General features: G+C 37.7%; 1 protein-coding gene across 3 annotated transcripts in view; it reads right to left on the reverse strand.

The window, feature by feature from the left end:
• The window catches only part of GRID2 (glutamate ionotropic receptor delta type subunit 2), a 1,629,781-nt gene that overhangs the window by 414,585 nt on the left and 1,187,543 nt on the right, over nt 1-27,653 (reverse strand). For all 3 annotated transcript variants that reach the window (XM_075544881.1, XM_075544882.1, XM_075544880.1), the window contains one exon: nt 10,802-11,114. In XM_075544881.1, coding sequence (XP_075400996.1) covers nt 10,802-11,114 — 313 coding nt within the window. The remainder of the gene's footprint in view (nt 1-10,801; nt 11,115-27,653) is intronic.

A 27,653-nucleotide genomic window follows, 5' to 3' on the forward strand; every position in this document is an offset into this window, starting at 1 on the left:
ATTCTGCCTGTCCCTTTTATAAGAAGTGACATATTTCAGTCACGATTTGGTTGGCTTCATCTACATGGTACTAAGTAATCTTATGAGGTCTTTCTTACTTAATAGCATACTGAAAATCTCCAGACTGCACATGGCACATATGTGTTAAATTATTTGTCAGCTCTGTTTTTATGTTTTGCTTTCCTTCCTCCCCTCCTTTTCCTGGAATATATTACAAACCCAGGACCATCCAGCTGATTCCGATTCATAGTGACCTTACAGAGCATGGTAAAACTACTTTATAGATTTCTGAGGCTGTATCTTTTTAGGGGAAGAGAAAAATCTCATTTTTATTCTGTGGAGTGGCTGGTGGTTTAGAACTGCTGACCTTGTGGTTAGTATACCAATGAGTAACCACTATGCCATCAGGACTCCTTTGGGACTAATACATTCTTATTGATAATGCTCATTATCTTAAAAATATTTGATAGGAGCAGAAACAATGTCTAAGGATCATTCTGATATTGTTTTCTGCAGTTAAACTGAAAATAAGTCACATGAAACATGAACAAGACATAGGTATTCTCTATGGTCTAAATTATATTAGAAGAGTCACTTCCCATAAACTGTCAATCAGTGATCTTCCAATATTAAAGGTGAATTTTGTAAAATTATATTAATTGTGGAAGATATACATATACATTGAGATGAGGGAGGCCAGAAAGCTCCACACGTCAAAAAAATAAAATTGGTCTCTCATTCATGCCTTTAACAACCCAATTCACCAGCTCTAATGTCCTAGTCAGACAGATGTGCTGAGTTTAGCGCTGCAATGGACCACACTGCTTTTGTGCAGTGGGATTCTCTGGGTTGTTATTTTCCCAGAGAACTTTGAAGTTACAGATTAAAAAAAAAATCAAAATTAGTAAACAACTCACATATATTCGACATTTTTCTGCTATTAGCTGCCCCTTAACTCTGTTTCAGAAATCCAACAGATAACACATAAAGGGCCTCTTTATCCCCATTTAATCTGCTATAGTGCCACAAAAACCTGAAATTCTGAAATGACAGCTGTACTTCTTCTCTGAAGATTATATTTTTATTAAGAATGTTCACTAATTCCAACTCCATTACCTGTTTCTGGGCATTGTCATTGATTGATTTTCTTTTCTTTTTTCCTCAGAGTGTATGAGATTTTTCTTAATTTAATTTTAATTAGATCATAAAGATTCTTGGTATCCGGTAATGAATTCACCTTTTCATTGTTAGCAAGTGGAAGAATAGTAGCATTTAAAAACGGAAGCATTTATTCCTGCAATTGGGCATTACCCACCATCATGCATTTCTATAAATGGACAATCAAGCTAGAAGCTGTGCAGCCATTTAAGGGCACAGTGGGTGGGGTGGGAGAGTGCTTAGCATGTTTATAACTTTTGATATCTGCTACATGTTTACAGAACTAGGAAAGCATGCTAACCATATGGGTAATTTTATTTATCTTTTTCTCTTGGGTGTGCTCCAAAACTTATTGAGATTTGGCCACCTGGAGGGAGAAATCAGAAAGCCATTTCATAAACATGCCGAAATCCTCACAGATAAGGTTTCATCCCACAGGAGATTTTATTCATAAGTTTCTCATCTTAACTACTTACACAACACATTCAATAAGGACATTTCAGATTAGCTACTGCTTGATTGACTGAGTTTCAAAGTTTTGGCAATTGTTTTGGTGATGTTTTTGCTTTAGATTGTATTCTAATGAACAGTCTATGTCTGTTAGCTTCAATGTTTTACTTAGTTAAAGAACCAATCATTTATTGCCTTGCTCACTATGCCTCTGCTCTATCCAGGGAGAGATAAATAGTTGCACTTTAGATAGTTGCTTATAAAATAGCAACCCCAGTTACTAGTCACCAAAGTAGGATGTAGAAGATTATCTAGTGGATCATATCATCCCAATTATTCTTGGTGTCCCCTGAGAATCTGGTTCTGAGCTCTTAGCCCCATGAATCATTGTTTATATCTAAGAAGTTTATGATAACTTGCCCCTCCTCATATGATTATGGTGGATATAAGTAATCTATATTTAACACGTATAGATTATTCATAGGCTGAGAATATATATTGAAAGCAGTGAGCTCAAATGAAGAATCAGTGGATATAGGAACTTATGGAGAAAGGAAGCCAAATTCACTACTTCAAATTGATTCTGGCTCATCCTAACTGTATAGGAGAGAGTTCACCCTCCTTGTCAGGTCTCCAAGTCTAAACTCTTTATAGAAACAAACTACCACGTGTTCCTCCTGTGCGGTGCACAGTGCGTTGGAACTACAAATGACCGTGCATCTCTCCTGTGCAGTGCATAGTGGTTGGAACTACTACTGACCTTTCGGTTAGTGGCTAACCACTTGACCAATGCACCAAGGCTTCTGTTATGCAGGGAATGGGAGTAAAGAACTAATAGCTTATGTGATATTGATGTTTCAGAAACTAGAAAGAACACAACTAAAGGCAGTGGTACAAGGTACAGTCTCATCTTGTGTCCAAGGAATCAAACAGCAGTTGGAAGTAATTGGCAATTACATGTGAGACAGACAGTAGAAAGGGATGAGAGTCAAGATCATTAGACAAATAGAATATTTTTCATGCATTAAATGATGAGTCTTTAAACTACAGGCATTTAGAAGTCATGGAGATATGTAAAGAATGAGAATTATGTAGACAATCTATGACGGTGATAACTTGGGAATATATGCATATTAGAGGAAAGTCTTTTTCAGGTGACAAATTGAAAACAGGAAGATACTGTTTCGAGGTCCTTAGAGATAAGAATAACCTTTGGGCATTATTTTAGTCCCTAATCTAGTTTTTTTGTTTGTTTGTATTGTTTTGTTTCCATGTGGCCCTTTCTATGTGTTCTCTTTGCATGAGATACTTTGTTTTCCCCCCCAGAATTGTTATCTACTCTCCAGCAAGAGCATCTCAAAATAGAGAGTGCTGTCAGTAAGACAGACAAATGTGGGGTCCAAAGCTAGGATCCTGAATTAGTGATTGAATAAATATGGTGAGAGGATTACAAACCAGATTTATTTTTCTTGATTTTCCACCATGCATTAGTTTCTTGTTCTCTTTGAGTGACTGCCTCTTCGTTCAAGTTCTAGATGAGCATGATGATAAAGTGTTCTGGAATTTCAATTTTTCTCAATACTCTCCATAGTTTGTGACGATCCATAGAGCAGATGCCTCTGTATAGTCAATAAAAAGGTCTTGTACAAATGCACTTCCCTGCTACTTTCTACTGTGACAATTTCCTCACTGGTTCTTCTGTGCTTACGTTCTTCCACAGACCTCAGGACCAGACACTATCACCTCCATCAGCTAAAACCAAATGCCTTGCTATCATTTGGTTGTAAAAATGCACATAATTCTGGTGTTTTCTGCTTTCAGCCAAGATCCATCTGACATGAGCAATCATAGTGCTCGTTCACATCCTGTTTTGAATAAAACTTGAATTTTTGGTAGCTCCCTCTCAATGTATTTCTGCAACCATTTTGAATGATCTTCAGTAAAATTTTACTAGCATGTGATATTAATGGCTTGTTCTATATGTCTTTTCTGTTGGTCATCTTTCTTTGGAATGGATACAAAGATGGAGCTCTTCCATTCAGGTGGCCAGGTAGCTGTCTTCCAATTTTTTTTTGGCATATACAAGTAAGTGATTCTAATGCTTCCTCAGCTTAGTGAAATTCTGTGTATTCTTTCCGTCTTCTTCTGATGTTCCGTGCATTGTTCAATATTTTTCCCAGAGAATCTTTTGATATTGTAACTTGAAGCTTGAATTTTATTCTTGAGTTCTTTTAGTTCAAGGTATACTAAGGCTATTCTTCCTGTTAGATTTTTGAAATCTCAGTGTTTGTACATTTAATTATAATACTAAAATATAATAGGTAGTCAGTAATTATAATGATACTAAAATCATATTGGCTTCTCAATCCAAAGAAATCCTTTCCAACCTTAATTTTACTAAATTTTTAAATATTCAACCTGTCTGAACACTCTGTCTTTATATAGAATCTTTATTTAGTGTGTATCCCACACATGGTTTGATTTCAGTTGTATCTTTCTTGACACTTCTCAGTCACCACTGAGAGTCCACTGCACATTCTGTTCTTAGGCTTAGGGTTCTGTCCTCAGCCTTCCCTGGGTTAATATTCCTCAATGAGTGTTGAATTTAGAATAAATAATTTTAATTATCGTATTCACTCATGGCTTCCATCATTCCTTGTATACCCAAACTCACTACCATTGAATTGTTTCTAACTCATAGTGACCCAATAGGACTGGGTACAAGTGCCCTGTGGGTTTCCTAGACTGTAACTTTTTATAGGAGTGGAAAGCCTCATCTTTCTCCCATGGAGCAGCTGGTGGTTTTCAACATCTGGCCTTATAATTAGTGGCCTCACCCGTGACCTATTATACCCGCAGGGTTCCTATGCCTACAAGCTAATGTTTCCTAAATGTATATTTAGCCCAGATGACTCTGCTATGCTTACAGAAAATACACCAAACAAATAACTTAGCATCAGCCTTCTATCTTTACTATGGATGACATAAAGATAAAAGAAAATATTTCATAGAGTTGATTCCAACATGCAGTGACCATAGATGAGAAAGAAGAACTTCCTTGTATGCTTCTAAAACTTTAACTATGGAAGAAAATTGCCATATTTTTAACCCATGGCAAAGCCTACAGTGATTACAGGACTGTTTCTGATTAGTCACATACACTTCAAACTCTCCATGCACCAAAAAGAAAATTTCATATTCCTCAATCCACTTCCTCTTTCTGCTTTGTACGTTTTAGTAATTTATATCAATCTATATAGTTTCTCAATCCAGAAACCTCTGATAAGCCTTTGACTTCTTTTTGTCTCAGTATAAACTTCACATAATTATATCAGGAAATTTGTCAAGGTCTAGTGATTCATTTGATCAATAGCCTTTTCCTAATTTCAACTTCTACTTTCACTTACTAAAAGCCACACCAATTCTTGATTCAGTTATTATGATAATTTCCTAATTTTTCTTACTTTCCTCATTGTACTATTTCTATTGATTTTATATGCTATTACTAGCATCGTAACTCATCTGCCATTTTATAGTACTGTGGTGGCATGTATGTAGCCATCATAATGGAAGGTATGTCACCAATATTTCAAATGTTTTAGCAGGGTTACACAAGACAAAATGGTTTCTGCCGATCTCCCAGATTAAGAATAGATTAGGGAGAAAGAATAGGCAACCCATATCTGAAGAATTAGCCTCTAAAACCCTTATGAATAGCAGTGGATTATTTTTGATGCAGTGCTGAAAAATGAGTCCTTCCGGTTGTGAGGCATTCAAAGTTCAACTTGGGAAGGGCTTCCTCTTCAAAGTGGTGTCAACTTTAATTGCACAGATGGAGGAAAGTTCCAGTAATTTTCATTTGCTGACAGCACACAACTCAAAAGAAGAAGAAACAACTGAAAACATTAAATATAATTAGAATGTGGAGAGTACAAAGTATGAAACTAGAAAAGGTAGAAGCCTTCCAAATAGAAGTAGCAACGTAAGGATCTATATATTAGGCGTTCGTGAGGTGAAATGGACTGGAAATGACCTTTTTGAACCTGAAAATAATATGGTTTTCAATACTGAGAATGCTAAGTTCAAAAATAATAGTGTTACCTTTATCATCAAGATTATTGTAATTTTATCTTGAAGCAAAATCCTACCTATTACAGTACAATATCCCATACACCCACAGGAAGATCAGTTAATAAAATATTATTTAAATTTCTGCACAAAATATTAGAGGTAGAGATATTAAAGAATTCTATGAACTCCTTCCCACCCCTCATTGATTCATTTTTAACAATGTGGTGCATTGTGTTTTGCTGTGATGCTGGAAGCTATTCCCCTGGTATTTCAAATATGTGCAGATTTACCCAAAGGAAACAGTTTTCACAGGCGCACCCAGATTAAGAACAGACTACTAGCAAAGAATAGACTCCACTGCTGCAGGATTAAGACACTGGAAAACCTTCTGAATAGCAGTGGAACATTTCCAGAGATACTCCTAAAAGATGAGTCTGTCAAGTTCAAAGGCACTCAAACTACCAGTGGCAGAGAATGTCTTCTCAGAGAAGTTTCAGCTATTTGCCATTGAGTCAGTTCCAAATCATCGTAACCCTCTGTCCAATCGAGCGAAACACCTCCCAGTTCTGTACGAACCTTCCCATGGTCCTTATGTCTGAGCCTATTGCAACCAGTTTGTCAGTCTATCTCATTAAGGGCTTTCCTCTTCCTCGCTGCCCCTCCACTTTACCTAGCGTGATCTCAAAGTGGAATCAACCTCAATGCCATTGTTAGACAAAGTCGCATGTTGCAACACTGAAGGCTGCTATGTGAAAGATACTGAATAATACAGAAATCCTCAAAAGATGGAAGGAATATACAGTCATTGTACCAAAAAGAACCGGATGACATTTGACGATTTCAAGAGGTAGCGTATGATAAGAACCAATGTTACTGAAAGAAGTTCAAGCCGCACTGAAGATATTAGTTAAACACAAGGCTCCAGAAATTCACAGAATCTTTTTAAAAAAATTATTAACAGAATTCCCATGAAGCCTTGGAAGCCCTCACTAGTCTGTCAAGAAATCTGGAAGACAAGCGAGTGCTCCTAAGGCTTCCTAGGCATGCTGTCCCTTTCTGGAACCTTGCATTTTGCTAATTCCTTCAGTCAAGTTTGGACTTCCCTCTTTCTCTCTCTATGTTGATATGTGTGTTTGCTCCTCTAAGCAAGCTGAACGCACTCACTCATCTCTTCCATGAGGCTTGGAAGACAGTTACTTGGTCAACTAGTTAGAAAAAATCCATATTTTTGTCCATTCCAAAGAAAGGTGAATCAAAATAATGCTCAAACTATAGGACAATATCATTGATAACTCACACAAGTAAAATTTTACTTAAGATCATCCAATAATGTCTGAAACAGTACCTTGGGCATTGGAGAGGGGGTACTGTCAGAAATTCAGGCAGGATTCAGAACAGGACATAGAACAAGGAATATCACTGCTGATTTTAGATAGAACTTGGCTGAAAGCAGAGAATACCAGAAAGATGGTTATTGTGTTTCATTGACAGTGCAAAGGCTTTCCACTGGCTGGACCAGAATCAACTGTGGATCACCTTGAGAAGAACGAGGCTTACAGAACACTCCATTGTGCTCATTCAGAACTTGTACATGGATCAGGAGGCAATTGTGCAAACAGAACAAGGGAACATAGCATAGTTTAAAATCAGAAAAGTTGTAAAACAGTTATATTCTCTCACCATACTTGTTCACCATGAAAATAATGAGAGAAGCTGGATTATATGAAGAAAAATGTGGCATTGGGACTGGAGAAATGTTTATTAACAACCTGAGATATGCAGATGACCCACCTTGCTTGCAAAAAGTGAAGAATTGAACTACTTGCTGATGAAGATCAAGAATTGCAGCCTTCAGTATGGATTACAACTCAATGTAAGGAAGGCCAAAATCCTCACAACTGGACCATTAGGTAACATGATGGTAAATGGTGAAAAGGTTGAAATTGTCAAGGGTTTTGTGTTGCTTGGATACACAATCAATGCTCACGGAAACAGCAATCAAGAGATAAAAAGAAGTACCACAGTAGGTTAAAATGCTGCCAAGGACCTCTTGATTGAAGAGCAAGGTGTTACTTTGAGGACTAAGGTGCACCTCACCCAAGCCAAGGTATTCCACATTGCAACATATGCATATGAAAGTTGGACATGGAGTAAGAAATCCATAGAAGAATTGATGCATTTGAGTTATGGTGCTGGAGAAGAATCCTGAAAGTCCCATGGACTGCTCAAAGGGCAAACCGATCTGTTTGTTGGAAGAAGTAAGTTCAGGGTTCTCCTTAAAGGCAAGATGACAAGACTTAGGGTTACCCACTTTGGATATATTGTCAGGAGAGACCAGTCCCTGAAGAAGGACATTGTGTTGGATAAAGAGGTAGGGAAGGAAAAAAGAGGAAGGCCCTCAATCAGATAGGTTGACCCAGTGGGTGCATCACCAGGCTCGACATAAGAATTGTGAGGATGGCATAGGATCCTGCAATGTTTCCTTCTGTTGTGCATCATAGGGTGGCTCTGGGTTGGAGCTGATTCTATGGCAAGTAACAACAACCACATGCTCCTCTAGAGAATCCAGCTGATTATGTCTGTGTATATAATACAAATAAGAGCATTTTTGCTACAACAAGATATATTACAACCATTCCAAAGAAAAGAGACCCACAGAATGCTCAAATTATAGAACAATATTGCATGCAACTAAAATTTTACTGAACTTAATTTGACAATGGCTGCAGCAGTACATTGACAGGGAGCTGCCAAAATTCAAGCTTGGTTCAGAAGAGGATGTAGAACAAGGGATATCATGGTTCACATTAATGTATCCAGGTGAAAGCAGAGAATATCAGAAATATCTTTCCTTATTTTTTATTGATTGCACAAAGGCATTGGACTGTCATCACAATAAGCCAGCGATAGAATTTAGAAGAATGGGAATTCCAGAATGCTCTATTGTGCCCAGGCAGACCTATACATGGACAAAGAGGCAGTCATTGCAGCAGAACCAGTAAATAGTGCATGGTTTTAAGTCAAGAACATATAGGTCATGGTGGTGCCCCTTCAGCATCCTCATCTGGTCTGTAGGCTGAGCAGAAAATGCGAGAGGTTAGCTTACTTAAAGAGGAATGCCAGAACAGGTTGGAGGAAGGCTTATTAACAACCTGTGATACGCGGATGGCACGGCTGTGGCTGCTGAAAGTGAGCTCCGATTGAAGCCCTTGCTGATGATGACTAAGGATTTCAGGCTTCAGAATGGATTACAACTCAAAGTAAAGAAAACCCAAGATCCTGAAAACTGGATTAATAGAGAGTATCATGATCAATGGAGAAAAGATGGAAGTTGTTGAGGATTTTGTCTTGCTTGGACCCACAATCAGTGTTCACGGAAGCAGCAGTCAAGAGGTCAAACAATCGGCTGCTCAAGATTCTTTAAAATTTTGAAAAGTCAGGACGCTACATTGAGGACTGAGGTGCACCTGACCCAAACCATGGTTTTTCAGTCACCTCAGATGATGTGAATGTTGGACACTTAATAAGGCATATCCAGTAAAATGGATGCATTTGAACTATGGTATTTGTGAGGGCTATTGAAGGTGTACAGTGAGAATATTCCTCAGAGGCAAGGCTGGCAAGATTTCGCCTCATGTGCTTGTCCCTGTTTTCGGGGGACATCAGTCTCTAGGGAAAAACACCATGCTCAGTAAAGTGGCAAGGTATCCCAAAAGAAGGAGGTCCTCAGGAGATGGATTGACACCATGGCGACCACCATGGGTTCAAGCATGGCAACAATTGTGAGGACAGTCCTTCCTTTTGGTGTCCATAGCGTTGCTATGGCTGGAACTGACTGGATGGTATCTGGCAACAACAACAGCAGCTATATGACTTCATAAAGATCTATACTATCCTCATCACAGCACATTCCATCTTTAAATACACGTGTCTCACTAGATTTATTAGTTCCATGATAGCACAAACTCCATTGCTCACCAGTGTATCCTTGTTGTCTAGCAGAGATCGACTTAAATAAATAGTGTGGACTAAATATGTATTAATTAATTAAAGAGTAAAAATGCCCAGGGCAAGTATTAAATAGCTCCTAGGTTTAGCTAGAGCTTTTGGTTCAAAAATGTGGAGGGAAAAGCCATCATACAGGGGATTATGATGCATCTTAGAAGGAAAACAGAGATGAAGAGTCTAGCTAAACCTTCTGAGGAGTAAATGACAAGAGAAAGAAGGAATTGTAATCACCAGTCCAATAGCAGATGTGGAAAAATAGTACTATCCCAGTAGAAGTTATAAATATTGAGGCAATGGCACCCTGCTGTCACTGTCGCCTACGTTTCCTCTTTAACACAGGGGCCAAGTACTCAAGAGCTAAGCCAAGTACCCAATCCACTAAGCATTTTCTTATTTCCTGCTCTATGACTATAGCAACTCCAAATAAGGTGTTCAATAGGCATTATTATGAAACAGTAATATTACGGAGTCATAGCATTAGTTAAAAAAATTAAGATTTTGAGCACTGAATAAAAAAGGTGTTCTTTAGTATATAATGAAGTATTAAGTTGAAGTAGAGATAAACATGATATAAGGGTTTTCAAAAGTTAGTAGAAACATGAAATGATCTTTTCATTCCATTTTTGTGTAAACTTTTGAAGTCCACAGGTATATTAAAGTAAAAAACAAAATGTAAGATTTATTTTTGTGCCTTTGACCCACATTTTCCTATATTTCTAACATATTTAATAATAATTTTGAATAAAGAGAAAAGATAAACCTTTACCATGTTGTACATATGCAGATAATTATACAGTATCTGTTCTGGTAGTAAGTAGAATATTAGAACTTTGGAAGCAAAGTATGCTCCTGAACTTTTTATGAAACATACTCATTTTACCCTTTGTTGATGAAGCTGAACTTACATCAAACGACAATGAACCACTATTTCTGGAAAGCTGCTATGTCTGAAATCCACTAGGACAGAATATGGAATGTTACTTTGTGAGTATAGCGGTGAAGATCCTTTAGAACACTAAATGACAACAGGCAGACTTTATAAATCAATATGCACCATTTGAACCATGGTATCATTTTTAAAATGAAAAAGAAGAGAGAGTATGTTTCTCCTTACCTTGCTGTACAAACGATCCATACACAAACCACATGGAGTTGTAGAGGGTAGTAGAAGTCATTGATCCCATCTGTAATCGTGGAGGATTAAGCCAGTTCAAGAGGTAGACTAGTAGACCCACTAGAAGAACTGTACCAGCAATGCAGGCCCACAGAGAGAGATCAAATGGTGCGAGGCAGGCAAACATATCCACGGTCTTCTCAGCCCTTCGAAGCAGGACACCCACTGAGTAGTCCATGTAACGCGTTGTGAAGTCCACTACATTCTCTCGATCTGGGGTGATGGTTAATGCCGAAATTCCGATGTCAGCTCTCTGGGAGATGGAAAGAGAAAGGGATACATTAACAATGTGAAAAACAATTTGAGTTGGTGGCACTTCATCTTGCCTTGAGGAAGAAAAGATGCTGGAGGCAATGTCTAACATCTTTTTCTATAAACTGAAAAAACTGCAGAGACATCTTACAGAAAAGCTGTGTGAATTTTGCACATTTTACTGCGAATCCTGTCCCACCAGAGTCAGAAAAAATTACCTTGTTCATATTACCAGTGCATGTGAAATCAGTAAAGAATATTTCAGACAGAGGTATCACCTGAAGGGAACTGTCTATTTTTTTATTGGGTCATTTTATCAAAGGTGTTATTAACACAGTAGCAGAAGTAAAACTTGCGTTAAATAATTCTTCCTGAGAAAATGTTCACCAGTTGTTCAATATATTCTTGCAAGTAAATTATTAAGTAGGTTATTTCAAAGTATAACCTTGGCATTTTATTCTGACTTTAGATTTTTTTCTAAATCAAAATTTGATTTAAGCCGACTCCAGTTAGTTAAGGAGCCCTAGTGGTATTGTGGTTGTACATTGGACAACTAACCATGAGGTCATCAGTTCGGAACCCCAGCCACTCCCAGGAAGAAAGATGAAGCTTTCTACTTCTGTAAAGAGTTACAGTATTGGAAACCCACAGGGTCGGTATGAGTTGAAATTGGCTTGGTGGCATTGAGTTTGTCAGACTTCCACAAAACATAATTAGAAGGGATACTCAAAAAAATAAAAATAAACCCACCATTTTTTCCCAAAGCTATGTATTTAATTTTTTTACACAACAACTTTATCACCTTCAAAGTACTCTCCATTATACCTAATACATTTGTCAAATTTGCAATTTCATTCTTGAAAACATTTTTCAAACTCATCTGTTTGGATGAGTTTTGGATTTTTTTTTTCATCACCTCTTGTATGTTGTCAAATTGCTGTCCTTTCGTGTCCCTCTGCATTTGCGGAAACAAAGAGAAGTCACACCGAACAAGGGCAGGTGAGTAAGGTGTGTGGACAAGAGAGGCATGCTATTTTTTACCAAAAACTGGCACGCTGAAATGGCTGCATGAGCAGGTGCATTGTCATGGAGGCAAAACCAGTCCCCTGTCTGTCACAAACCAGGCCTTTTTTGATCACTCACTGTTAAGCAATCTCTTCAGAACCTTTAAATAGAAAGTTTGATTAAAAGTCTGACCTGGTGGAATGAACTCCAAATGCCCCATCACCCTCACGTCAAAAAACAAATGAGCATCATCTTGATCTTTGATTTCACCGTAGGAGTTTTTTATGGAAGATGGCATCTTCCACTGGCTTGATTGATGTTTGCCTTTGGGTCCTAAGAATAGCACCATGTTTCGTCATCAGTAATGACCTTGGGGAAACAAGTCTGGGTCACTTCATAGCTGGTCTTTTAAAGCATGGCATGTTTCCTCTTGACAATGGTCAGTCAGAATCTGGGCACACATTACACAGTGACCCTTCTCATTCCCTAATCTTCCATTAAAATTCCCCAAAGTGAGCTTCAAGTTCGTCCAGATAGCATCACCATCTCTTCAATGGTCCTTCATCGGTTTTTTGAGCAGAAGGGCACAAAATTTGTTAATATTTTTGTCTGTTTAGGAGGTTGACAGATGTCCAGAATGAGGTTTGTCACAATCGATATTTCACCTTTTTTGAAACAAAAAAATGACTCATACACGAGTGTTTTTCCCATAGCACTGTCCTTGTAAGATGTGTTCAACATCACAACAGTTTCTGCATCATTTTACCTGAGCAGGAAACAAAATTTCACAGCAGTAGGCTGTTCTCTTAAATTGGCCATCACAATCCCCCCACCCCCTCCAAAACAAAACAAACAAATAAACAAAGAAGATTTGAGTGAAACTGCTTCTACGAAAAAATTCAGTGACCAGAGAGAACCCTCCAAGGTGATGCCACTGGGTGCACTAAGTCAGAGTGAGTTTCCTGATGCTCGCCTAGGGGGAAATGCATACTATGAAAGCTCAGCCCAGAAGGTTTCCCCCATTTTTTTTTAGAGTACTCCCTCATATATTGTCGTATGTCACAGGTCTCTACCATGATCTTTGTTATACAAACTTCAGAAACATCTAATGAGCAGTTAGGTTTTAAGGAGACATAATTCTTCTTGGAATAGTATAGTGTGTGCCTCCTTCTATTTTCAGTGATAGCAGCCACAACCCCATGATGGGATGTTTATTAAAAACATATGACAATACTGCAGTGAAAACATAGAATAAATGACTTCACATTTGATTCCATTATATAAGACCATGTATTTATGAGCAACACACATCCCATCTAAGTTCAACAAATTGGCAGAGGGATGGCCATAAAGTTCTAACTATTAAAAACTCTATAGAGCATAGTTTTATTCTGTAACATAGAATCACCATGCATCTTATTATATAGCAACGGGATTATGTTTTCACATGTGATGTGTACAATGGATGGTTTAAAATTAGTGATATGATTTCCCCCTAAATCTAAAGTGTTAGTCCTAAAAATAAATATAATTTATTGAAACATTATTATATATTAATTCTACTATTATGTATTCAGTCTATCTTAGTAATATATGAACACAAATGCTTTATTCTGTATTCTTTAAGACTTTCTAATCTGACAGACCATTCTAAGCAAATGTGATATGTAAATTATTGCTAGTCATAGAAAGTGAAAAATGTAAATTCTGGGGGAGAAGAAAAATAGTCACAAATTAATCAAGAAATATTAATTTGCTCAAACTCTTATAAATTTATTGGAAAGTACCATAGACATGTTATAATATGCCATTGTTATAGATTAATTTTCAGTTTTAATTAGAATCACATAACCCTATCCATTAAGTTTCAAGTATATAAGTGCTGCTGGAAAGGAATAAATCTCTACATTGAATAAATTAAAAGGGGCTTTTAAAGTAAATTTCATTCTGATTATTCTCATCACTATCATTCTGGAAAATTCTAAATAAACTAAAAACCAATATATATTTATTCAGAATTCCTGGTGGGATAGTGGTTGTGCATTGGGCTTTGATCTGCAAGTTCTGCAGTTTGAAACCACCAGGTGCTCCCTTGGAAGAAGATGGATATTCTACTTCCATAAAATTTTATAGTCTTGAAAACTCCCAGGGGCTTTTACCCTGTCCTATATTACTTCCCCCTCTGTTTTAGAGAAGAAAATCAAAGCACTGATCAATTAAATTTGACCAAACTCATACAGTTATGAATTCCAATCAAGTCAAGTTGTCTTCAGATTCTGGGTTCTTAAATACAATATTGTAAAAATAATTGTTGCAATTAGATGACCTCTAACCAGTTTCTAAGTATGGTGACCACATGTACAACAGGACATAACACTGCCACGTTTTGTGCCATCCCAATGATCATTGCTGTGTTTGAGCCCATTTTACAGCCACTGTGACACTACATCTCATTGAAAATCTTCCTTCTTTGCTGTCCCTCTACCAGCACGATGCCCTTTTCCAGTGACTGGCTCCACCGCAAGTTAAAACTAAGTGAGACAGTCTTGTCACCCTCATTTCTAAGGAATTTCTGGATGTACTACTATCAAGAGAGATGTGTTCTATGTTTTGACAGTTCATAACATACTCAATATTATTTGCCAGTGACGTATGCCATGGCTTGGATCAGGTGCACCCGATTCCTCAAAGTAACATCTATGTACTGTAACATTTGAAAGAGGTCTTGGGTGGCAATATGACCAATGGTATACATAGTGTGATGTCTTGACTGTTGCTTCTGTAGCTGTTGATTTCCTGGACAAACAAAATGGAATCATTGATGATGTCAATCTTTTCTGTTTATCAGGAGGTTGCTTATTGGTTTAGTTGTGAGGTTTTTGTTCTCTCTATGTTGATGTATAATTCATACTGAAGGTCTTTGGTCTTCATCAGTAAGTGTTTCAGGCACGCTTAGCTTTCAGCTATCAAGATTGGGTGTTCTGCATATCACAGGTGGTTCATGAGCCTTCCTTCAAGCCTGATGCCATGTTCTTCAAATAGTCCAGCTTCTCTGATTATTTGCTCAGAAAACATATTGAGAGACTATGGAGAAGAACACAACCTTCAAAACATCTGTCTTGATTTTCAGTCATGTAGACTCCCTTGTCTATGCAGTTTCTATATGAGTATAATTATGTGCTCCGACGTTCCCCTTCTCTATGGTTCGCTGTAAGTTGTTATTTTCTCCATGCACAAGTGCTGTGCCTAGCCATTGCCTTTACAGATAATGCCAGAGGCAAGCACCATTCTGGTATTCTCTGCTTTCCATCCAGATTCATCTGGCAGCAGCAACGATGTCCCTTTAATGTGTCATCTTACGAATCCAGCTTGAATTTCTGGCAGTTCCATGTGTTGGTGCTGAGGTTTTTCAATCACTTCAGCCAATTTTTTGCTTGCATGTGATACTAATAATGTTGCTCAATAATTTCCTTACTCTGTTGGATCAACCTTTCTTTAGAATTGAAAAATATATGTGAAGTTTTATAGCTTATACAGTTTACATCATCAGATCTATCACATTTTCCTTTTACTTCACAGTTACTTTCTGTCCCAGCTGAGAGTATTTATATTTCTTCTAGTTCATTTCCAGTTATCACATTGTATATGAAAATGTATTATTCTCGCTATGTATATTTTATTGAACAGAATGAAGGGAAGTGGTAGGCACCTAACTGTCCTCCCCACTAAGTAATGAGCCCACCATCTCAATGTGGTTCTAGAAGGGCCCACCCTTCCTCTTCTGATTTGAAATCATGCATTCCACATATGCGTAGCCAACACACACAATCTTTTTCTGAGGTTGATATTCTATTTCACTGCTCATAGTCCAGACAATTTTAAATGATTTCATCTTTATTATATTTTAATATCTCCATTTAAAAATGTCTTTGTTTATCTTCTGTTTGTTTACCTTCAAATTTTTCTAAGCTACATCATGAAAATACATCTTCAGTCATATCATAAATCATTCACATAATTTATAACCCTTTTATGATTTAGAATTGGCTAAAGTATGACATAATTTGCTGTAATGAGAATTAGTATTTTTAGTCTTTGGATGTAGGGGCATTATTTATCTCTATTTAGTATAGTCTACTTATTTGAGTTGAATATTTACTCTTTTGGGGGTAATAGTATATGGCAGCTTATGCTACTGTGTATTTGTAAACAGGAAAAAAATTCAATTTCTATTAATGTTAATAATTTTAGCTGATATTATTTATATATATACAAATAATTTTAAGATTTAGGTAATCACTGGGTGGTACTGGGTGGTATTAGTGATTTTTTTTGCTCTCATAAGTCATGTAGCCTGGAACGATATATGGAAAATTTTAGAAAGCAGATGGGTACAGTTTTTCTCACTCAACTTGATATTCTCAGATTATTCTCCTGTTGCCAATGCTAGGTGCAGTTGAATCTGTTCTGACTCATAGTGACCCTGTGACCTCATGAGACACTGTTGGCTCCTGAGCGACCCTCAAAATCAGGATTATGCCGCTGTGTTTTTCTGGAGCCACTGTGTCCACCTCCCTCTTCGGGGATCTTCCTGTACTCTACTGATGCTTTGCTTTACCAAGAATGATGTCCTTCCCTGAGGCTGGTCCCTTCTGATCACATGTTCAAAGTTCAAGAGGCAAAGTCTTCTCATTTCTAAGGAGCATTCTAGCTATATTTTCAAGACAGGCTGTATTTATTTTTCCAACAGCGTGTTGTACTTTCACAAATGACATCCTTTAGCTATACAAGGGAGATGGAGTATCCCAATTCTCACACTTAGCGTCTCCTCTAGTAAGCATTTAAGAAGCTTCCTAAGTGCCTGAATAAACAATGGGAACATCGCCTGAGGTTTTGAAGATATGTAGAGTTCTATGAAATTGAATGCTAAAGGAAGTTTACAAAAAGAATATCAGGTACAAATGATAAATATGATTTCCAGGACCGGAGGTAAACAGAGAGGACGATTCAGGTATATGCAAGTGTATGCAAAGAGATCATGATGGCCTTTGAAATAAATAAGCAGAGAGGGACTTCCAGCAAGATGGAAAACTAGGCAAATACTATATAAAGATCCTCTACATCAAAGACATGAGACCTAATAAAACAGACAAAGGTGATCATTTTGAAAACGCAAGTTTCAGAAGAAACTATAGAGAAATGGGATTGAATACTGACTAGGAGAAGAACTAAAAGAACAAGGTGTGTGTGTGTGTGTGTGTGTGTGTGTGTGTGTGTGTGTGTGTGTGTGAAGAGAAAAATGGATGCATTGTCAGCTACTTGACACAGTGTGACTATCCTTGAACTTCGAAAGCAGCATGCTATGCAGACAGTGGCCAGGCACAGCAGAGGGTGCGAGCAAAGGTGAGATCTTCCCTGTTCTCCACATACCCCTGTTGGCCAGAAACATGGTCATGCCCACCCTGACCCACCCAATGACCAGTGACAAGCACTATTGTGTCCATAATCTTGCAAGCATGGTGACTGCAGATGTTTGAATACACAAGCTGGCTGAACAAGCAGAGGTAGAGTGAGAATATCCTCATGAGAATCTATAGTTGTGACTAAGGATATTTGTATGTGCGTATTTACCTTTATTGTAAATACATCCATGAACGTAGTGAAGCACACAGGAGGAACATATTGAGGGAATAAGTCACTGGGTCTGGGATTCAGAACCAAGGCCATAGTCTTGGGGACACCAAAGTCAGTTGGCATAATATAGCTTACAAAGGCAATGTTCTATATCAGTGGTTCTCAACCTTCCTAATGCCACGACCCTTTAATACAGTGCCTCATGTTGTGGTGACCCCACCCAACCATAAAATTATTTTCATTGCTACTTCATAACTATAAACTTGCTACTCTTATGAATTGGGCGAATTCTGTGAAAAGGTTGCTGACTCCCAAAGGGGTCACGACCCACAGATTGAGAACCACTGTTCTTATTTTAAAACATTTTATTGAGGGCTCTTACAATTCTTGTTCCAAACCATACATCAATTGTATCTGACATATCCACTGTTCTATATTCTATTTTGGTGACTAGGGACTGGTGTCTTAAACGTTAATGAGCAATCAACTAAAGTGCAAACATTGATCTTTCCCTGTCCAGAGAAAAGTAGAGTCATGAAAATCAAAACACGCATGGAAACAATCAGTCATAGTGCAATGAGCAGTGCAAACATCAGTTGGCATAGCCCTGAGATGACAAGCATTACTGGTGTTTGGCCACCACTCTCAACTGGTCTGAAGGGGTCACAGTAGAAGTCCCGAGTAAAGTGGTGGGGGAAGAGTGGAATGTAATTAAAAATCATGAAAGTAACCAGGTGTATTATCTGATGGAGACTGGTGGGACTTTTCAGACTATGACTGACTCTTAATCACCTTTCCGGCCTGGAACTGACTAACCCATGTTAGAACACTCAATCATTTCATATTAAAAGGACAGCATTTATCCAAGGAGAGAGGGATAGGAAAGAATAAAAACGAAAAGAGGAAACATGGGTAGGAATTGGGATAAATGAGGGTACATTGAGAGGATCTCACTGGATGAATTGAAACAAATGTATATAAATTGTTGAAGATAAACTGTATGATCTACTCTTTCAACCTTCATTTAAATGACAAAAGGGTTTTCAAAAATGTCTACACATAAAAAGAAAAAATTATAAAATATATAAACATGATAGGATACAATTCACTGCCATTAAGTTGAGGCCAATTCATAGTCACCCCACAGGACAGGGTAGAACTGCCCGTGAGTTTCCAAGACTGTAACTGTTTATGGGAGTAGAAAGTCCCAGGAAACCAACTAACCAACCAAACTGCTGTCATTAAGTTAATTATGATTCAGTGACACTACTTAAGATTACCAAGATTAAATTTTTCCACAAGTAGAGAACCTCACTTTTCTCCCGGAGAGTAAATAGTGGGTTTGAACTGCTGACTTTGTGGTTAGTAGCACAAAGCCAAATCCCAAGTGGCACCAGGGCTCCTTTAGGATATAGGATGAGGCAGTATATTGCAACTCTTGCCAAATTTGGCCCTCCATGTGTTTTGCTAAATAAAGTTTTATCAAAACACAGCCACATATTTTTAATGTGTTGCTTATGGAATTGAAGAGTAAGGACAGAGGCTATAGATAGTCTGACCCATGAATACCACCATCTTGCCATTCACAGGAAAACAAAGTTCAGCAACCAGTGAATTAGAGCTGTACTAGTGGGAAAGTACCAGGATCCTAGGATACAGATTATTTATGTTTAAGGTGAAAGATTTTGAAATCTATTTGTATTTGATGGTAACAGAGAAGCAACATACATCAAATTGATCAATCAGATTTGAAGAAACCTGGGAAGAAGAATATAACAACGAAAACCACCGTTCTTGAAGAGCACGTCCCCTCTGCTAAATTTGGGACATGGCGAGGTCCTCAAAGAGAGTGGCAAAAGCCAAAACCATGAGAAGGTGGTGATGACGGGAACGAAAACAAAAGAAAACAACAATCATCTACATAAACTGTCAAGGCAACTCACTGAATGGGACAAATGTCAATAAAGATCACAACAGGTCAAGAGTATGTTACTGAGAGTCTAAGATGGTTCTTGTCAGAAACAGGGAATTCCACAGGATAAGTTCATTTAGGAGCAATTATTGTGACTTTTGAAAAAGACATTTGATGACATAAGGTATCTCGGTGAAATAGCTGGCAGGTAATCAAAACATGGACCGGAGCTCCACCGTAAAGTCTGGATTGGTGATATTGATTTTCGAGGTAATGGCTAAACTGTGAAAGTAGATGGCTCCCTGAGGAAGAACGGCTCGTGAATGAAGTAACACAGGGAGAAGGAATAATTCTTAGCCCTCGGAAGTACTCTTGTCATGAAAAAGTACTAGTGAAGGAGGAGAGATAGCAACAGTATTATGAACAAAACAAAGCATCACATTACCTAGAAAATAGTTTCAAGATGAAAGAAGCAATTATTTCTTTTTTTTTAAACAATTTATTGGGGCTCATACAATTCTTATCACAGTTGCAATTATTTCTATTAAGCCTTACTTGAGTATGTAATAAGAAGTCCTATAGGTACAGTGGGTTAAGGATTGAACCCAGTTCAATTCTCACAGTTGCATGACCTTGTGGCCCCTTCCCCATTCAGACAAGGGCTACAAAGCTTCTTCAGTCCAATAAAAACCCAGAGACCTCATTCTGTAAGCCAGCCTCCTGCCTGAGGGCATTCAGATTTACTCCTTCAGTGGTTCAGAAAACCCACCATTTGATCTCATGATCTCAGTTTGATTCCTCTGCTCTATTTCATGTCTCAGTTCTGTGACTCTGCTGCCCGTGTTGCCTCTGCTCCTTCAGGAAGCGATCTGGCTCCTGTTGCAGTGGTGGCTCTCTTTGTTGATGGTCCTAGGATTTCTCTCCCTGCTTCTAAAATAGCTCTCATACCCAGACACTGTTACAACTGACCAATACCCTCCTTAGAGTCCTCCAAAACGGATTTGCATGCTCCTACCCAGTCATTTGGTGGAAGTTACAACACTACAGAAAGAAGAGCAATTTCACTTCACGGCACTCGAGAAACCCTAAGGAACAATTCTACCCTGTCCACAGGCTTGCTGAGTCAGGAGCAACTCAATCACAATGGATTGAGTATGTAATGAATGCACAAAATAGTTTCTCAGAAGCTCACAGCTCGCTAAAGAAAATCCAATTTTAAGCATAAAAAAGAAAGGAAGTTTTAAAGATACAGGGGGAAAAGGGCTTAGAAAGACTCATCAGAAATGGGAACAAACAATAGGTTAGGAATTAAGATTGTTTCACAATGATCTTTGGTGTCTTTAAGTATTGCTTTTGTGAGCAGAAAAAGGCTATTCAAACTTGCTTTTATTGTAGAAATGATGCACAATGTATCAAAGTTACAAATTAAAAATTCTACTCATTCTTAAGCTTCTAGTTTACAAACTTTTGATCAGTCACTCAACTTGTAGCTAACACACTCTGTGTTCTAACTATAAATTTTAAGTCTTTGAATAATATTTGGTCTCATTTAAACAGCTAATTAAACACATTCAAATATGATAAATGACAATTATGAATTAAGTGTATTTGATTACCTTTTGAAAGTACTCTGCATCATATATCTGACTGACAGAATGACTCACTATAGCTCCTGAAGTTTTTTATTTTTTATATGCTTTAGTACCGTATATAAATGTCATAAAACTTGCACTTCAAGTGACATGTATTAGGGAACTTTAAAGAGTTCATGTAAATATTTTGTTATCTTTAAATTCCATTTCCCATGAATGTTTAAGTTCCCTGTATAAATAACATATTTAAGTATATTCATAATATTCACTTGGGCACATATTAAGTACATAGAATATTGAACTTTACTTGTACATAAAATGGTTATTTAGTCTAACCTGAGATGTTATTATGAATGGTTTTATTTCTTAAACATTTCTGGTATTAATTCTAAATCTCTTCAGGTCAGAAAGAAATATGCTCATTCAAGACACTGACAGGCTTTTAAAATTCGTCTTTTAAGGATTATATTGGAACATACTGAGGCCTACATTGAATTTTTAGCATAAGTTTATGGATAGGAAAGATTCCTAGGAAATTGTTCCCTGATCTCTGACATAAATCTATAATCCTTTCACACTGTAACATGGCTTGAGTAGTTTTATGATATTTTTATTCTTAGACTATGGAAATTATTTTTCCTAATTGATTTGAAAGATTTTTCAACTCAATGGAATCTTTTATTTATTAATATTTTTCTATCTCTATATCCACATAATCTAATGAATTAAAAACAAATCAAGTTATCTCTGAGTCATTTCACTGGACCAATATGTATATTAAAACACAAGGGGTCACACTGACTCTAGAGTCCTAGGATATGTTCTGTGTCAAGCCCTTCAGGTAAATAAGCCAAACACTTTAGAAACTGCGGGAAAAATCAGGTCCTGCTTTTAAAGGATTATCAAAGAACTGCAGTGCTTGACTTTTATCCCATGTGATAGGCAATTTTTATATCAGTGAAGATAGGTAGACCAATGAACGTGACTATCATTCAAATTTATGCACCAATCACTAATATCAAAGATAAACTGTTTACAAACTTGGAAAGTGTACAATGATTTAAAAAAATGCAATTGATGTGCACTGATAATTAATGGTGATTAGAATGTCAAAGTTGGAAGCCTAAAAGAACCATTAGGACCAGGCATTGGGAAATATGGCTTTGGTGATTGACACTGGATGTTACATGAGAGAATTTTTCAAGAACAAGGTTTACTGTAAATATCTTTTTCAACAACACAAATAGTGACTATACAATAGCACAGTAATTACTAGTTAGTCTGCAGTCTCAAAGGTTAGCAGTTTGAAATCACCAACTGCTCCTTGGAAGAAAAATGAGGTTTCCCGCTTCCTTCAAGAGCTGCAGTTTGAAAACAACAGGGGACGTTCCACCCTGTCCTGGAGAGTGACCAGGAGTCAGAAGCCACTTGATGGCAGTGAGTTTGGATTTTGGCTTTTTGGTTTATACACATGAACCTCCTTGGATAGAGGAAACAGAAATCATTAGATTCTTTCTGCGGAAAGAGCTGATAGAGGAGTATAAGAACACGAGTCTGTTCAAGGTAAAGCTATAAACATTGAAACAAGTCACCCAGGGTAAAAATAAGACTGCGTATATCACACCTGAATTGACAGGCAGTGACATAAATAGATTTGACTCATTGAACCCTAATGACCAAAGACCAGATGAGTGTGGGACCCCAGCAAGCACATCATACGTGAAGAAAGCAAAGGGTCATTAAAAAACACTAAGTATATACATATAGAATCTACAAAAGTGACAAAAACATTTTATTAGAATTATGCAAAGTCCTTAGACTATATATATTTATTACATATACATATGATACTTAAATATATATTTATAATACACATATAATGCCCAAGGATATACATATGGATTGGTAGCTAATTATTAAGCTGCAATTGGTACAAATATCGATCTTTTCCAGTCACTTGGCCAATTAGCTGTCTTCCAAATTTCCTGGCATACATGAGTGAGTGATTCCAGGGCTCCATGAGCTCACTGAAACATTGCCACTCGTATTCCATCGATTCCTAGAGCCTTGTTTTAGGACAATGTTTCAGTGCAGCTTGAACTTCTTACAGTCTCCTTGGTTCTTGCTCATACACTACCCCCTGAAGAGGTGAAATGTTGACTAGCGCTTTGGGGTACAATAACTGTATTCTTTGCATATTCTTTGGATGCTTCTTGCATCATTCAATATTTCGTCCATAGAATATTGGCATTCAAGGCTCAATTTTTTCTTGAGTTCTTTCAGTCTTTCCTGTTTGGTTTTCTAACTCTAGGTCTGTGCACATTTCATTTTAATATTTGACTTTGTCTTCCGGAACTGTGCTTTGGAAGTTTCTGTTCGGCACATTCACTTCATCCTTTCTTGCATTTGCCTCAGTGCCTCTTCAATTAAGAACTGATTTCAGAGTCATCTGACATCTACTTTCATCTTTTCCTGCTCTTGCATCTTTCTTATGATCTTTTGCTTTCTTAGTGAATGCTGTTCTTCAGGTCTTCTGTCATCAGTAAAAAAATGGTAAAGTTCTTCATCACTAGTTTCAGATGAGTAATAGTTGTATTGATTGTGTTTCCTTGAATTCAGGTAAATACTCTCCTATTACAAACAGCAACATATTTTAAGATAGCTCCTGAAATATCCCTTTTGTCAAGGAATGCAGAGTCACTCCTCTTGATTTTGTCATTCCGAGCACAGGAAACCGGATGATTTTCTGATGGAGAATGGCCAGTGTCAATCTATTTGAGCTCACTTGCACATAGGATATTGATTGACTTTTAAACATTCAATTTCATTTTGGATGACTTCCAATTTTCTGAAATTCATATTTCATACATTCTAAATTTCTATTATTAGATTTCTTTCTAGTTTTTCTTCTCATATTGAATCATATACCATCAGCAAATGAAGCCTTCAGTATTTGACAATGTTTTGTTTTATGCATAAGGTTTACTGCAGTTAACTCCCCTGAAATGGAGTGTCAATTTGTTCTTAGTCTGGAAACTCAGCTGAAACCCTTTTACTTTGGGTGACCCTGATAGTATTTGAAGCAACAGTGACATTGTTTCTAACATCGTAGGTACATACAAGTCACTACAGTGCGACATATTTACAGACAAGGGATGGGATCCTAGATTAGCTTAGGCAAATGGAAGAACTGGTGAAATGAAAGAGCTGAACCAAAAATTTCAAATGGTAGTTTGAGAAGAAATAGTAAAATATGATAATAAAATGTATAAAAACCTAGAGTTAGAAAACCAGAAATGAAGAGTACACCAAGTATATTTTAAACTGAGTTGTGATATTGAAAATTCTATGGCAAAATAATGTACAATGCAGTGAATGTCTGAAGAAGGTGAAAAAATAGAAGTATCATAACAAAAAAGAAAAATAGGCTACCTGCAAACACTTAAAGACGCATCATATGAGCAAGAAGCCATGGTACTGAAGGAGGAATAGCAAGCTGCACCGAAAGCAGTAGCCAGAAACCAGACTCCAAAATTGATGGAAGCTTTCATTCATCTATGCTGAGAAATTTGGAGGACAGCTACTTGGCAAACTGCTCAGAAGGAATCCATATTTGTTCTCATTCTGAAGAAAGGTGGCCCAGGAGAATGCTCAAATTATGAACAATATAATTAATACCATATGCAAGAAAAATTCTGCTGAAAGCCATCCAACAATGGTGGCATCAGGCCTTCCTTACCAGGTTGCAGAGACAGCCAGGATCTGTCTTGTTGAGTCATAGGGAGAGTTGGGGCCTTCCTTGATGAGGGCAGGTGGGAGACCTTCCTTGTTATGCTGGGAGATTACAGAGGCAGGGACAGCTGGCGACTCTCTTGCTAAGGGGCAGAGATGCCCTGCACCTTCCTTTTATGGCTACAAGGCAATACCCAAACTGTTGTTGTTATTGACTTCACCCAAACAGTTCAGATTGTATCTTGTTGAATGAAAACAAATTTAAAAAGACATTATTTCTGAAATTCCCAAGAGGGGATCCCTACCGCTGTCAAAGACATGGACCATCAGACAGAGCCACACATATTGGGGCCTATTAAAATCTCTGAGACGTCATCTCGAGGCTGCTTAGCAGAAGAGGATGGAGAAGATTTCTCTGGCCGAAATGCCCAAATTGCAAATGCAGATTTTAATAACATGCAAGCAAAGGATAATGACTAGAATTGAGTGGAGTTTTATTTCCATTACGGTAAAACGCTCAATCATTCTAGAGTTTGCCTAAGTACCTTAGGAGAGATGTTTTTGAAGCTCCGTGGTGGGGGGGAGGGGGGATAGGGGAGATATAAGTTTGCTGTAAATGAGAAAAGGCCTAGCTCCCAGAAACAGTTTGTCTCAGTGAGAGGTGAATCGTTACGGGCTGTCTTCTTAGTGATTCTGTTCTGTATGAAGTGAACTATACAAAGAGGAAGAAATGTCCTCATATGAGTTCACAAAGTCCAGGGGCTTCTGCAGCCAACCTCCCATTACCTCCCATTTTGATACAGAGAACTCTTTCTAAGGGTTCAGGTTTTTGATGAGAAAAAAATCTCCATGTTCAAGGCAGCTCTTACAAAATCACCGAAGATAGGGAGAAAACTCAGAATTATTAAGGCCTAATCAAATTTTGAAGTATCTAAATAGCAGCAAGAGTAAGCCCACAATTATCTTTCCAAGTATGCCTCTAATTCCAAATATTCCTTCTGAATATTAATATGTCAACTTGATAACAACTCATAACAAGGGGCTGGTGCTGGTACCTCACGATTGTGAGATGTGAGAGAATATTTAAAGGTCCCACACGTGGCTTTGATTCTGAAACAATGATTGTTTCCATTTCTCTTCAGCATTAAAAAGAACCTTGCTATTTGGTAACTAAATTACTCGGCACAGCACAGCTCCAGGGACAGAGGAGGGCACGTTGTATATTGCATGCAGGGCTTCCTGGGGCTGTTGCACGTTTGTATTTTCCTCATTCACTTTGAAGAAGCCTTGGTGGTGTAGTGGTCACACATTGCGGTGCTGACCACAAGATTGGCAGTTAGATACCACCAGGCTCTCCATGGAGGAAAACTGGGCTGTCTACTTCTGCAAAGAATTCCTGAAAAGCCACGCAGGCAGTTCACCTCTAGTTTATAGGGTCATTGTGAGTCAGAATCAATGTGAGGACAATGAGTTGAGTATTTAGTTTACTTGTGATAATGTTTCCCAAGTTTATAATATCCAGTACAATATAGACTTTCACTGTGTGGAATAACTATTGAAAGTAAAAATGAACACTATAAGAAAATACAATAACCTACAACAAGGTTCATAGGATCACACAGGATTTCACAACTAATATGTTCTTTGAAAGTTACTTAAAAGATCCTCATCCAAATATATACTCTTATATACTTGCAAGTGAACTTATTCATTAATGTTAAGCCCAAATCATGACCAGAGATCAGTGAAAATCTAGATAATGGGTGACATTTCAATAATCGACTGGGTTTCCGGATTTTTATATCCTCAAGTTATGATATTTTCTTATCAAAATTCTGGTCTTTGTATCAGTTGGGGTTTGCTTATTGAATTCGTTTGTTAATTTACAACCTATAACCCTTCACATCTATTAAAACTATAAATATATTGTACCAAGTTCTGCTTCCCCCCCCACGCCCCCCCCCCGACCATGCATTCTCTTTCTGCCACTTGTCAGTCATGTTGCACTGTGGCGGCGGGAAGGTTGCTACGATGCTAAAAGCATTATCACAGGGGTTTCCAGCACCAGCAAGGTCACCCAAAGTGAACAGCTTTCATTTGGAGCGTTCAGACTAAGAAGGAATCAGCTATGCATTTCAGAGAATTTAGCTGCTGAAAACCTTATGCAAATAACTGAAGCATTGACAGATACTGAAGTCCTTAAGAATGGAAATAGAACTTTGTCCGAGATAGTGACAGGAGTTGAACCCTGCAACTCAGGAGGCAATCAAAGTATGACTGCAGAGGAGCTGCCTTCTTCTCAAAGTAAAGTCAACCATAGTGACCAAAATTGAATAAACTAGGTGAGAATGCAGTATTCAGGACCTAAATTTGCTGATGGTGGAGGGCTCAACATGAGAAGAAACAGTTGCAAAACTCTACTATTAAGAGAAACTGGTACAAAGCTAGTGGTGAAGAAATTACAGAATTCTGCCAACATCTCCAGTTGAACGTTGTTCAACCATGCAATAAAGATGGATTGATGATTATTGGGGTTGGAAGAGATCTATATTTGTGCCTATCCCAAAGGAAGATGAGCCAAAACAATGCTCAAACTGCAGAAAAACATCATTGCGATAACATGCAAGTACAGTTTTTGAGAGGATCATGTAACAGTAAAGCTTGA

The sequence above is a fragment of the Tenrec ecaudatus genome, chromosome 3 (genome assembly GCF_050624435.1).
Source record: "Tenrec ecaudatus isolate mTenEca1 chromosome 3, mTenEca1.hap1, whole genome shotgun sequence".
Classification (NCBI taxonomy): Eukaryota; Metazoa; Chordata; class Mammalia; order Afrosoricida; family Tenrecidae; genus Tenrec; species Tenrec ecaudatus.